Genomic DNA, 11,554 nt, shown 5'->3' with positions numbered 1-11,554 from the left:
AAGGGGCCGCCCCGCCACGTCGGAGCCTGGATCTCTAGTGCTTACCTGGACCGCCTCGTCGTGGAGGTAAGTTGAGGCCGATTGGGCGTTTGCCCGCTTGAAATACAGGACTCTGGGGGCTGCTATCGCTGTTAGGATCACCTAATTCCTATCAATTAGAAGCTTCTTGCTGCATTAGCTTGGCATGTAGTTTTGACTTGGTAGTGAATAGGCTAATGGTTGCCTCAATTATGCTTACTTAACAAGAATTTTGGCATGTAACTGAAAGCATCTCTAAAGATTGCCTACTTTTGTGGGTCAACTCTTTTTAATGTGTTGTTTAGTCGAGTTTTACTTCAGTGGGCTGTTTTGGCAGTGCTGTGGATGTTCTACAGTAGTGTGCTGGTTTCAATGGGTAACTAGAGATCAAATGCTATGGAGTTCTGGTATTTGATGGTAGCACCATATAACCAGATTGAGAAGTTACAAGGGCAAAGTCTTTGGTGAAGATGTTGGTTGGTCAGGTCTGTGAATTGTGATATCAGTCAGAAGGGCTGCATAGCTGTTGTACTATGTTCATTTGACGATTAGGCTACGTATTGGATATTCGGTTTAACGATTTAACAATCTTATCTAATATGGGGCACAATCTTATCAGCATAGTTTTTGTACGATCTATAATGAGCTCATTCGATCATAGATTTTTGCAAATTGCTAATCAAGGTGTTAAAATCCTATAATTCTCAGTAACTTGAACTGTTTGAACTCATATCTATTTTCAGTGAAATATTAAAATTTTCTTTAGGTGCATGTATGATATATATTGGAGATTCAGTATAACAATTTTTTCTAACATGGGCTACTACTCCCTCTGTCCCATAATATAAGAGCGTTTTTTACACTAGTGTAGTGCCAAAAACGCTCTTATATTATGGGACGGAGGGAGTAGTTTGTAACCTTCCCCTTACGTGCTATCCTGCATTTTCTTGCTTGGAAACATCTTTTTATAAATCTGTAGAATGAAACTAGTTGAATATGAGTGATCTATAAAATTCAAATAGCTTGTGTAATAAGAATCATAATTATCACATTCTATCTAAGAATCTCATAAAGTGCTAATCAAATTGTTAAAATCCTAGAATTTTCAGTAACTGGAACTGCTTTAGTTTATATCTGTTCCTTTTATTAGCTTTTCTTTAGGTGCGTCTTCCCTTTTATCATTGGTTTCTTTTAGCATTCTCATTGTGTCATGCGAGCCCACTATGATTCGGGTAATATGTTGTAGGGGAACATATTCTCAGCTGTCTGGAGGTAACTTCTTTCTTTCTTGTGTAGGTAGTTGCAGTTACTGAGGACATTGGAACTGCTGGTGCATTACGAGCTATTTCAAAGAGACTGGTCGCAAATGATGTTTTGGTAATGATAAGCTTTCCCATATTTTCAGGAACATAAAAGTATGCATGCTGGGAGTAATAAAGATGCTAATGCACTGGCCGCGTTTTAATAGGTGATTAGCGGCGACCTAGTAACTGATGTACTTCCTGGGGCTGTTGCTGCTACCCATAGAAGAAATGGTGCAGCTGTTACTGCTTTACTATGTTCTGTTCCTGTTAGTGGTCCTTCAGATGCTGCTTCTTCAGGAGGGAAAGACAAGGCTAAAAAACCATGTCGACTGAACATAGTTGGGCTAGACATAACAAGACAATTCTTGTTGCATGTTGTATCAGGTTTGTTTATTGTATTGCAGTTAGGTAGTACCTGTCATTCATAATTCATCTGCTTGTCAAATGTTACTTGTAGGAACTGATGTTGAAAAGGATGTTCGAGTTTATAAGAGAAAAATTCGAGCTGTAGGTCAGGTAATGTGCATCTAAACATGTCAAATGAACTCTTAACATACATATTAAAATAAAGTGAACTTATTTCCTAACAGTGTTCTGCGCTTTCACTTTCCAGTGCAATATCTTATGTTCTGTGACACTATCATGTGTGAAGGAATACGAACGGGTCATAATTAGTTTGGGCGTACCTGAGTTTATTATATCTTATCTTTTCCTTGGGAATAACTATGGGAGCTCATATGATATTTTCAGTAATTTAAATATGGTATTCGAAACTCAATACTTAAGATTAGTCTGAGTGAGAACTGAACTATATTGGTGTTCAGTAAACACCATAGTTACCAAATTAGCAGGAAATTTGTGGAACAATATGACGGTGATTGTGAGTACGATAGATCATAACAATTAACAAGTGGAGGTTCAGATGCGATGCCCATGTAGAACTTTGTGCTTTGAACCACTCTTCTAAAAGATGCTAGGCGCTAGGCAAGGTGGTAGCGCCTAAAACTAGGGGTGCAAGCGGTTCGCCGCAATTGCCCGAATCCTAGTCAAAACGAGGGACAGCTGTAGCTGGACTGTCATGGCATTAGTTCAATATGTACTAGCTAACACCCATGCAGGCAAGATGTCCACCTTTTTAAAACATGCTTCAAGGTTTAAAAGGTAGAAGGCTGAAAGCACCAAGTGAGCCATGTCACAACAACTTGCTGTCTACAAATCTCACCTAGTTTTGATTAATTTGTCCGCGCTACAGGATTTCAATGTGCTATACATTATGATTAATGGAAGAATAGTCAGAATAACCTAGCAACAGATACTTCCACCTCCAAATCTAAAATGTATTGTCATGGCAAAAGGCGTGACATTATTGAACCAATCAAGTCAACCGTCTTCCATTGACTTATCGGCTGCCTTGCTTGAGAAAGTTTCACCAAAATGGAGATGAACTGGAATCACGTGTAACTAAATTCCATGTGTCATTATAATGCACAATCCTTTGACAAGCCATTTGCAAACCTCAACACCTGAAAACATGCATTTAATAAATGGAAGGAGTGCTCAAAGTGAACCTCCTAATCTTAAAACCACATGGATTCGTGGTCGCTTGTGATGCCATCTTTGCATGGCAGACTAGAAATGGTGTGCCTGAGGGCTGGAGGCAGAAGTGCCACTTGCATAGGGGCTGGAAGTGTAAACTGCACGATTGCCATGGGGAGGATTAGGTCGTACTTGTATGGTCTGGAGTGCTTTGGATGTTCAATTGGACTGGACTGACTAGGGTAGGTGCTTCCCCTTCAGTTTGTCTGTTTTGCCATGGTACTCGAAATATCCTATTACACGACTGTTTTTCTCTACGTACCGAGTTCCATATGCCAAACTAGCCAAGACAAACCAGTCGAGCCAGTTCGTTTTTTTTTTCTGCGAGCAATTCTTTCTGTTTTTGGGTGCTGCTTTCCCGGTTCAGTGTTATGATTAATAGCCACATGATAACTTTGACATTCTAGACAGAACTTTTAGGATCTAAGTATATCCTTTTTTAGCAATTGTGTTGCGCTAGTATTTTAGCAACTTGTGAATTAAGTTTCAGGTCATCAATTTATACTAGTGGACCGTGTTCTGAACCATTGAAAACTACTGAGTCATTTGCACTGGACAATATATCATGTGTCCTTAGTATGAGCAAATTTTGTTGACATTTTTTCATTGGATAAAGATGGTACACTATTTAATGACTGGCAACCCCATGATAAGACTCAATATGGGACATAAGTGTTGCTTTGGCTGGATGTTACTATCCACTGTGCAGAAATGAATGAGTGATTACTAATTTGCTGGCTGAATATGTGGACCAAATAAATATTTTATGTATGTTTCTAGTGGTGCATATTTGCATACTAAAAAAGGTGCACCCATTGACTGAAGCAAGGCAGGGAAACTTTATGAGGACACGATCCAGATGGCTTCCTGTTCCTTCGTGGAATGAGAGCCGTTCCTTGCAATCTTACTAGCTTGATTGTTCTCTGCATATACTGATAGAATTTTGTTGCAAACTCAGTTTTTTGAAAATTTGGGGACTTAACTTGCGATGCTAATGGGTTGAATGAGGTAGGAGATGTTTTTCCCCCTGTTTTGACAGCAGCTGCAGTTTGTTAGGTGGCCTTCATGTTTGTAGTGATAATAACTGAAGCTCTTAAAATTTTCCTATCATGATTTGATTTTACATCATTTTAGAAATCTGAGAAAGTTCGGATGTTTATTCGGTTGTGGACTCAACTTAATATCTACCTTGCCTTCCTTTTTCTAGATGGAAATTCGAAGTGACCTGATGGATGCTCATCTTTATGCCTTTAATAGGTTCTTCTATGTTCTTTTAAATTGTTTCATATCTCATCTCTTTACAAGCAGTCCTCACTCAGCAATCTTTTGATACGGTTGATCACAGGACAACATTGCAGGATGTACTGGAACAGAAAGAAACATACCGTAGCATCAGACTTGAAGTTCTCCCATATTTAGTGAAGAGCCAGTTGGTATACTTCGTTCTTAATGCATAATGATTTCTTCCCAAGCACAGTTTATTTTTCAAGATTCTTCTAAGCATGTAACTGTTCCCAAATTTATACAGAGGTCAGCTCCATCAGGCGGTGAAGGAACAATAGTTGATGAAACTGGGAATATTGTAGTTCCGCCCAGCAGTAATTTACAGTGCTTGTCACAACATCGCGCAATTGCACCATCTGCTTTCAAGCAAGATTTATTACCAAGTTCAGGCGGTGGAACACATAGGTGCTGTGTTTATATTGCTAGTAAAAACAAGTACTGTCACCGTTTGAACTCCATTCAGGCGTACTGTGATATTAATCGAGATGTAAGGATCTAACACCGCAATGCATTTCGCTTTTGGTCGGGTGTTGCTTGAAAGTTTTACTAACGGCAATATTACAGGTTATAGGGGAAGCTAGTCACCTATCTGGTTATTCCTTCTCTTCACATAATAACATCATCCACCCATCGTGTGTGCTTGGATCGAAGACTACAGTGAGTCTAATTTCATACTTATTCCATAACTAGCATATTTGGTTGATTTTCTGCAAATACCGAAGATGGATGCTAAAAATGCCATACTGAATGCAAGTTTTGATGCTACCCAGTCTTCTATAAGAAAGTTATGCTGAGCTAGATTGAAGATAGTATTGAATATTGATCAATCTGTTGGCTCAAATAAGTGGTCTGTGGTATGAATATTAGACCATCTCTAGGTTGCCCAAAAGCGATTCAAAGGCGCAGAATCACATTGATTAGATTTTCTTTTAACCGCATCACCACTAGTCAAATTTAAGCCTTGCCATTTTACCTGCATTACTCAATATCATTTTCTTGTTATTTGTAAAACTGATGAAACAGTAGAATTGTTAGTGATGACACTATACCACATTATACTTCCCAGCAAAAAAACGCTTTGTGGGATGAGGGATGTTTGATTTATATTTCTTGGGAGAAGAGGTAGTTCACAAACCAGTACACATATACTCCCTCCGGCCCAAAATAAGTGTCTCAACTTTGTACTAACTTTAGTATAAAGTTGGGACACTTGTTTTGGGACGGAGGGAGTATAATTTACCTGTATTACCATTTATACTCTCCTTAGGAATGGATGCCTTAGAACTATCTGTTCTAATCTATTTCTTAAATTTATACCCCTTTGATTCCATATTTTTGGTGAATGATCTTGGTTGTGGGTTTGATGAGCATATTTTAATATTGCTTTCGCGCCGCATTGACACATATATTTAGGACTATGTTCTGTGTAAATTTGATGGTACATTAGTTGCAACTAGTGCACATTCTAACCCCTTGCCCAGCCTATTTTGGCTTATCTTGTGGCTTATGGTTTATTAGGTCGGGCCACAGTGCATGCTTGCTGAGGGTTCACAGTTAGGTGACAAATGTGGTGTCAAGCGATCTGTGATTGGCCGTCATTGTCGTATTGGTTCGAATGTGAAGGTAATAAAGCAATGCTTTATATTTTGATGCTGATTTCTTGTAAAATTTCAACTGGAATTATGTTTGCGTAACATGCTACGATGTTTTGCTTGTTGGCACCATATTTGTGCAAATGTGAAGGTCCAGTGTTATCTTCTTGGGGAGGTTTGCAGGTTTCAAAGTTAGAATTATCATATTGAGTGTATTAGGTTCAATGTGTAAGACAATTTGAGGGAACAAGTAAAAACCAACCTGCTTAGGCTTCATTTTGCTTGTGGGAATTCTTCTACAAGATCTTTCTTGAAGATTGGTAAGATCTAGTTGGTCGCATCTGATTTACTGCTGGCACCTCGCTAGGTTGCTGTTACAGTTGCCTTAGAAGTTAGAACATCCTGCTGATCAGCTAAAAAAAAGAACGAACATCCTGCTGATACATTAGTGCCCACCTAGTGGATTCCATCATGCTGCCACCTTATACCATGGTTACATTATTGTGAAGTTAGCATGCCTACTGCAGACGATCATATCAAGCGAGTATTTTTCCTTCCTTCTTATGAAAGAACTGTTTCTACCCATCTGTTGTTGCAGATTGTCAACTCTGTTGTCATGAACCATGTGGTTATTGAAGATGGCTGTCACATCCAAGGTTCTGTTATATGTAATAATGTGCAACTTCAAGAGCGTGCCGTTCTGAAAGATTGCCAGGTATTTTTTTTCCTCTGACCAATTGCACTCAGAAGTAACTGAAACTTGAGGGAGAAAAAATCCAGTCAATTTGTCTGATAGCATTTCAGCTAATGCTGGTAGTCATTGTAATGAAGTGAAAATGAATTAAATATATAATTTACGCGTTGTACAGTTAGTTAACTTGAAACGATTTATTATATAATGCTTTACTGGTGAAATAATTTCAGGTTGGAGCTGGTTATACTGTGACTACTGGTAGTGATCACAAATCAGAATCCCTGGCGAGAAAGTAGAGCACATTTTGATAGTTCTGCGGTGGACTCGAGCACATGTGCGTATCAGATGCACCCCTATGAGTAAAGAAAGGGGATACAGTTCTGTTTTGAGATCTTTCTTCTTACAGTTTCTCGTTTGAGATATGATAGCAGAATTTTGGTTCCGGCAACATTCTGAAAATTTTGCGTGCTCTGAATGTGAACTGCAACTAGTGAGATGGTTTCATGGCGTGGCTCCTTTTTATCTTGAGATGGATTCATGGCACGTCTTGAATCAATGGCTTGCTTTGCTTAATCATTCTACCTGCTGTAAACATCATGGCGTGGCTCCTTTTTATCTTGAGATGGATTCATGGCACGTCTTGAATCAATGGCTTGCTTTGCTTAATCATTCTACCTGCTGTAAACAAGTAAAGAAAAAAAAGGGTAATCATGCCATCTGTTTCGCCCACATGTGGTTGCTGCCTCGAGCTGGTTTGCGAGTAATGCGTCCGGCGGTAAATGTTTGTTTTCCGAACGGCCAAAACCGTGTTAATTGAAACTACTCCCAAAGTATAAGGAGTATTATTGTGCACTTTTGGACAGGGATCAAATGACACAAATTATATGTCCCATATATTATGGAGGTGTTTTGGTTTGTGTTTTTTTAGCCGTTATCGCATTGTGGAGGCACCTGAAACGATACACACGTTTGGTTTGAAAAAGTAGTTGGTCTGTAAACAGATGCCCATAATCAAATCGCATCCCTATCGGCTCTCGTTTATGCCCGCCCCGTCCGGTAACAAAAACCGTTACCGGTCATCCCTATCTCTCGCTGCAGCCAACCTCCTTTCCCCTCCGTGCCCGATCGTACCATCTGCACTGATTTACTTCGATGAGCCTTCTGCATCTAGCATCAGCGCCGGCTACCCCTTCCTCTACTCCTTGACAGTTTCTGAGCAGCAGACCATCTTGAGTGGACCGTGGACCCACCGGCTGACAACGTGAAAAGCACCTTTCAGATCCTCCACCACCGCGCGAGAGCAAATTCCATCGCGGGCGAACTCTCTCTCTGTGCATTTGGAATCTGCAGAACAACCCAAAGCATCACCACCGCCTTCAAAATACATCACGCGGCCAAACACCTCCATGGAATCTGATGTCTTTAGAGCATCTCTAGCAAACTTCTTATTTCGTGGGCCTTTAAAACTGTGATAAGGGTCGCAAAAAACGTGTTTTAAGAATCGATTTTACCTTCCGCAGAACAGACCTTTTCAGAGATGCTCCTCGTCGTCCTCCTCCACCTCCTCTCCTCGTTCCCCGCTGTCCCTGGAATGGCCTCGACGGCGGCCGGTCACTAAATAGGAGTTATCCACGCCGGCAGGCTCAAGGGATATATGGTAGTGGCACAGGCAGTTGTGGGGTTCGGGCTGAAGATGTATGAATTACACGATGTATTGATTCGGTGCAATGTGCACGATATATATGAGTATAATGTGGGGCCTCTACCTCAATCTATACAACAAACTAGAGAGGTGGGCCTAATATATAAAAGACAATATACATGCACAAATAATATCCTCAACCCCCCACCCCCCCTCCCCCCGCAGTCGAAGCGGCACCGCGGCTGACGCAAAGACTGGACCAGAACTCCTCAAATGACGCCGTAGGCAAGCCTTTGGTCATGATATCTGCAAATTGTTGGGAAGTAGGGACGTGTAAAACATGAATATGGCCAAGGGCCACCTGTTCCCGAACAAAATGAATATCCAACTCAATATGCTTGGTCCGTCGATGATGTACCGGGTTAGCGGAGAGGTAGACCGCTGAGACATTATCGCAGCAGACCACCGTGGCACGATCAACAGGACAAGAGAGCTCCTGAAGCAGCTGGCGAAGCCACGAACACTCGGCGACGACGTTGGCCACCGCACGATACTCAGCCTCAGCACTGGAACGAGAGACCATAGGTTGCCGCTTGGACGACCACGAGATAAGTGAGGGTCCAAGGTAGACACAATAGCCCGAAGTGGAGCGACGAGTGTCAGGGCAGCCCGCCCAGTCTGCATCGGAGTAGGCGGTGAGGGCGGTGTCGGCGGAGGCGTGAAGCGTGACGCCAAGATCCATAGTGCCACCGATATAGCGGAGAATCCACTTGACAGCAGCCCAGTGAACGTCTCGAGGAGCATGCATATGAAGACACACCTGCTGCATGGCATACTGGATCTTCGATCGAGTCAGGGTGAGGTACTGGAGAGCACCAACGATAGACCGATAGAAAGCAGCATCTGAAGCAGGAGAACCATCCATGGCAGAAAGCTTGGCCTTCGTATCAACAGGCGTAGCGGCGGGCCTGCAGTTAAGCATGCCGTCGCGCTCTAGGAGCTCGTGAGCGCACTTCCGCTGATGAAGGAAGAAGCCATCCGGACGGCGCACCACCTCGACACCGAGGAAGTAGTGCAAAGGACCCAAGTCCTTGATGGCGAACTCAGCGCGAAGACGAGCCGTGAGCTGACTGAGGAGACCAGTTGTACATGCCGTCAGGATGATGTCGTCGACATAGAGCAGCAAGTAGGCCGTGTCAAAGCCCTGATGATAGACGAAGAGCGAGGCGTCCGAGCGGGTAGAGCGGAACCCAAGCTGATGGAGAAACGCTGCGATGCGCTGGTACCAAGCGCGCGGAGCCTGCTTGAGTCCGTACAAGGACCGGGTCGGCTGTTAACTGACTGGTCGTAGGTTCGAATCCTACTTGGGGAGATTTTATTCATTCTTTAATGTAAGAATTTTAATGTAAGAATAAAGAATTGAATTAAAGGGCTTGCTTTGACCCTTAGGAGTAGGTAACCCGTTCGCTATTCACAGCTACCACCTTAACACCAAAGAAGAGTTCGACCCAATGCTTTATTTCTGTCTTAGTGAATCCCGATTCGACCCCGTTTTTGGAACGTCCAGTGCCAAAGTCACTGAATGGGTAAGTCACCAATCCAATCCCTTTGACAAATCGGATGTCATATTAGATATCATATTCTATATATATAGAAATATCATAGATAAAATAGAAAAATGAAACCCTTTATTTTGAAAAACAAAGGGCAATGAATCAGGTCCGACAGCGGGTTTTCCAACAGGCCGTACAAGGAGCTCTAGGAACTCTGAATAGTTGTTTGAATACCGAGTTACATTTCCATACGATTCGTGCTAATATTGGCATTCTCGGGTCCCTGGAATGGAAGAGATAATTAAACCCGCTTCCTGACACGATTGCCTCTTTATCTTTATATAGATAGATTCTATGGGGTTATTACTTAGTAAGTCTATTTTGTACAAGAGCCCCTCCTATCTGATAGAAAAGGGTCCCATGATCCCGAGCCGATCTTACCTTGGCTCGCAAACCCCAAGTTTGTCTATGAAGAGCTAATCTAATTGTATTTTTTTTTCTAGAATGGATTTCTTATGTGGAATACTAATGGATAGGGCTGATCCACCCCAGCGTCAAGAAATTGGTTAATTGGTAAAGATATGAAACCAAGAAATATCTGTTACGTTCCTGATGTTTCCGAACACTTTCAATAAAACCCTCTCGTAGAAGTATTTTAACAATGTTTTCGGTAATATTTGTAGATACTACTCGAACTGTTCCTTTTTTATCCATGTCCACATTTCTTATAGAGGTTAGTAAATCAGCAATAGTGTCCTTGCCCATAAGACTCTAATTCTAGGTTCCTCGTTAAAATAGTACTTGGCATAGTTATTGTGCTTAAATCATTTTTAGAGTTCTGTATTTTAGGAATGGTATGAAGAATATACAGGGCCCATGAAAGAAAAAGGGCTCGAATAGAAAAATAGAATCAGACTCAAGTTTCGAAGTAATTACCCGTGACCTCAAGGTTATGAGCCTCGTGAGCTACCAAACTGCTCTACTCCGCTCTGGAGTACCAGAAACTGGTGGACAAAAAAGGCTTGAATACAAGCCTCTAACATGTCTAGACAAATAGAATACCGATCAGTGAGCTATTACGCACTCTTTAAAGGGTGGCTGCTTCTAGGCAAACCTCTTGGCTGTCTTTGCACCCCCACCTCCTTTATCACTGAGCGGTCATTTAGGGGCCTTAGCTGGTGATCCGGGCTGTTTCCCCGTAGGACCTCCCCTACAGTATCGTCACCGCAGTAGAGTTTAACCACCAAATTCGGGATGGATTGGTGTGGTTCCTCTACGCCTAGGACACCAGAATATCGAACCATGAACGAGGAAAGGCATGAGATAAATATTGGCTAGTAATTGTGAAGCCCCAATTCTTGACTGAAAGGGACACCAATCCAGTTACAGGAGAACCAGGAACGGGGAGCTCTCCCCTTTTTCCGCCCGACTCTTTGATCTTAAGAATGCTGGTTTTAAGAACGAGTAATTGCCCTTCTCTGACCCTTACTGCCCAACCGGCGCGAAATTAGGCACACGTGGTCGGGAAGCGCCGGGTCAACAAACCCGGTGGGCTGCTGGCAGAAGACCTGCTCCTCGAGGTGACCATGGAGGAAGGCGTTGGAGACGTCCACCGGCCAAGCACGGGAGACCGCAAGGTGGAGAACCGTGCGTATCATGCCGGGCTTGACGACCGGAGCAAAGGTGTCGGTGAAGTCGATGCCAGCACGCTGTCGAAAGCCACGAACGACCCATCGCGCTTTGTAGCGATCAAGGGTACCATCAGGACGGAGCTTGTGTTTAAAGACCCACTTCCCGGTAATCACGTTGGCATGCCGGGGACGGGGAACAAGCTGCCACGTCCGGTTGCGCAACAGGGCGTCAAACTCCTC

At 42.6% G+C, this 11,554-nt stretch overlaps 1 protein-coding gene across 1 annotated transcript; it reads left to right on the top strand.

Moving 5' to 3' along the window:
• Window positions 1–10: 10 nt before the first annotated feature.
• On the top strand, window positions 11–7,067 carry LOC125529742 (translation initiation factor eIF-2B subunit gamma; the record flags this gene model as incomplete). The annotated part of the gene is given in 11 exon segments (XM_048694161.1): window positions 11–66; window positions 1,315–1,395; window positions 1,487–1,706; window positions 1,780–1,838; window positions 4,126–4,175; window positions 4,264–4,351; window positions 4,447–4,689; window positions 4,767–4,859; window positions 5,721–5,825; window positions 6,393–6,509; window positions 6,719–7,067. Coding segments are annotated over 11 exon segments (1,178 nt in total), but the record flags the coding sequence as incomplete, so codon positions are not given.
• Between the last annotated feature and the right edge of the window lie 4,487 nt (window positions 7,068–11,554).

This window comes from Triticum urartu, unplaced genomic scaffold (assembly GCF_003073215.2).
Source record: "Triticum urartu cultivar G1812 unplaced genomic scaffold, Tu2.1 TuUngrouped_contig_5808, whole genome shotgun sequence".
Taxonomy (NCBI): domain Eukaryota; kingdom Viridiplantae; phylum Streptophyta; class Magnoliopsida; order Poales; family Poaceae; genus Triticum; species Triticum urartu.
Note: the sequence above shows the minus strand (reverse complement) of the source record. Positions and strands in the feature narration are given on the sequence as shown.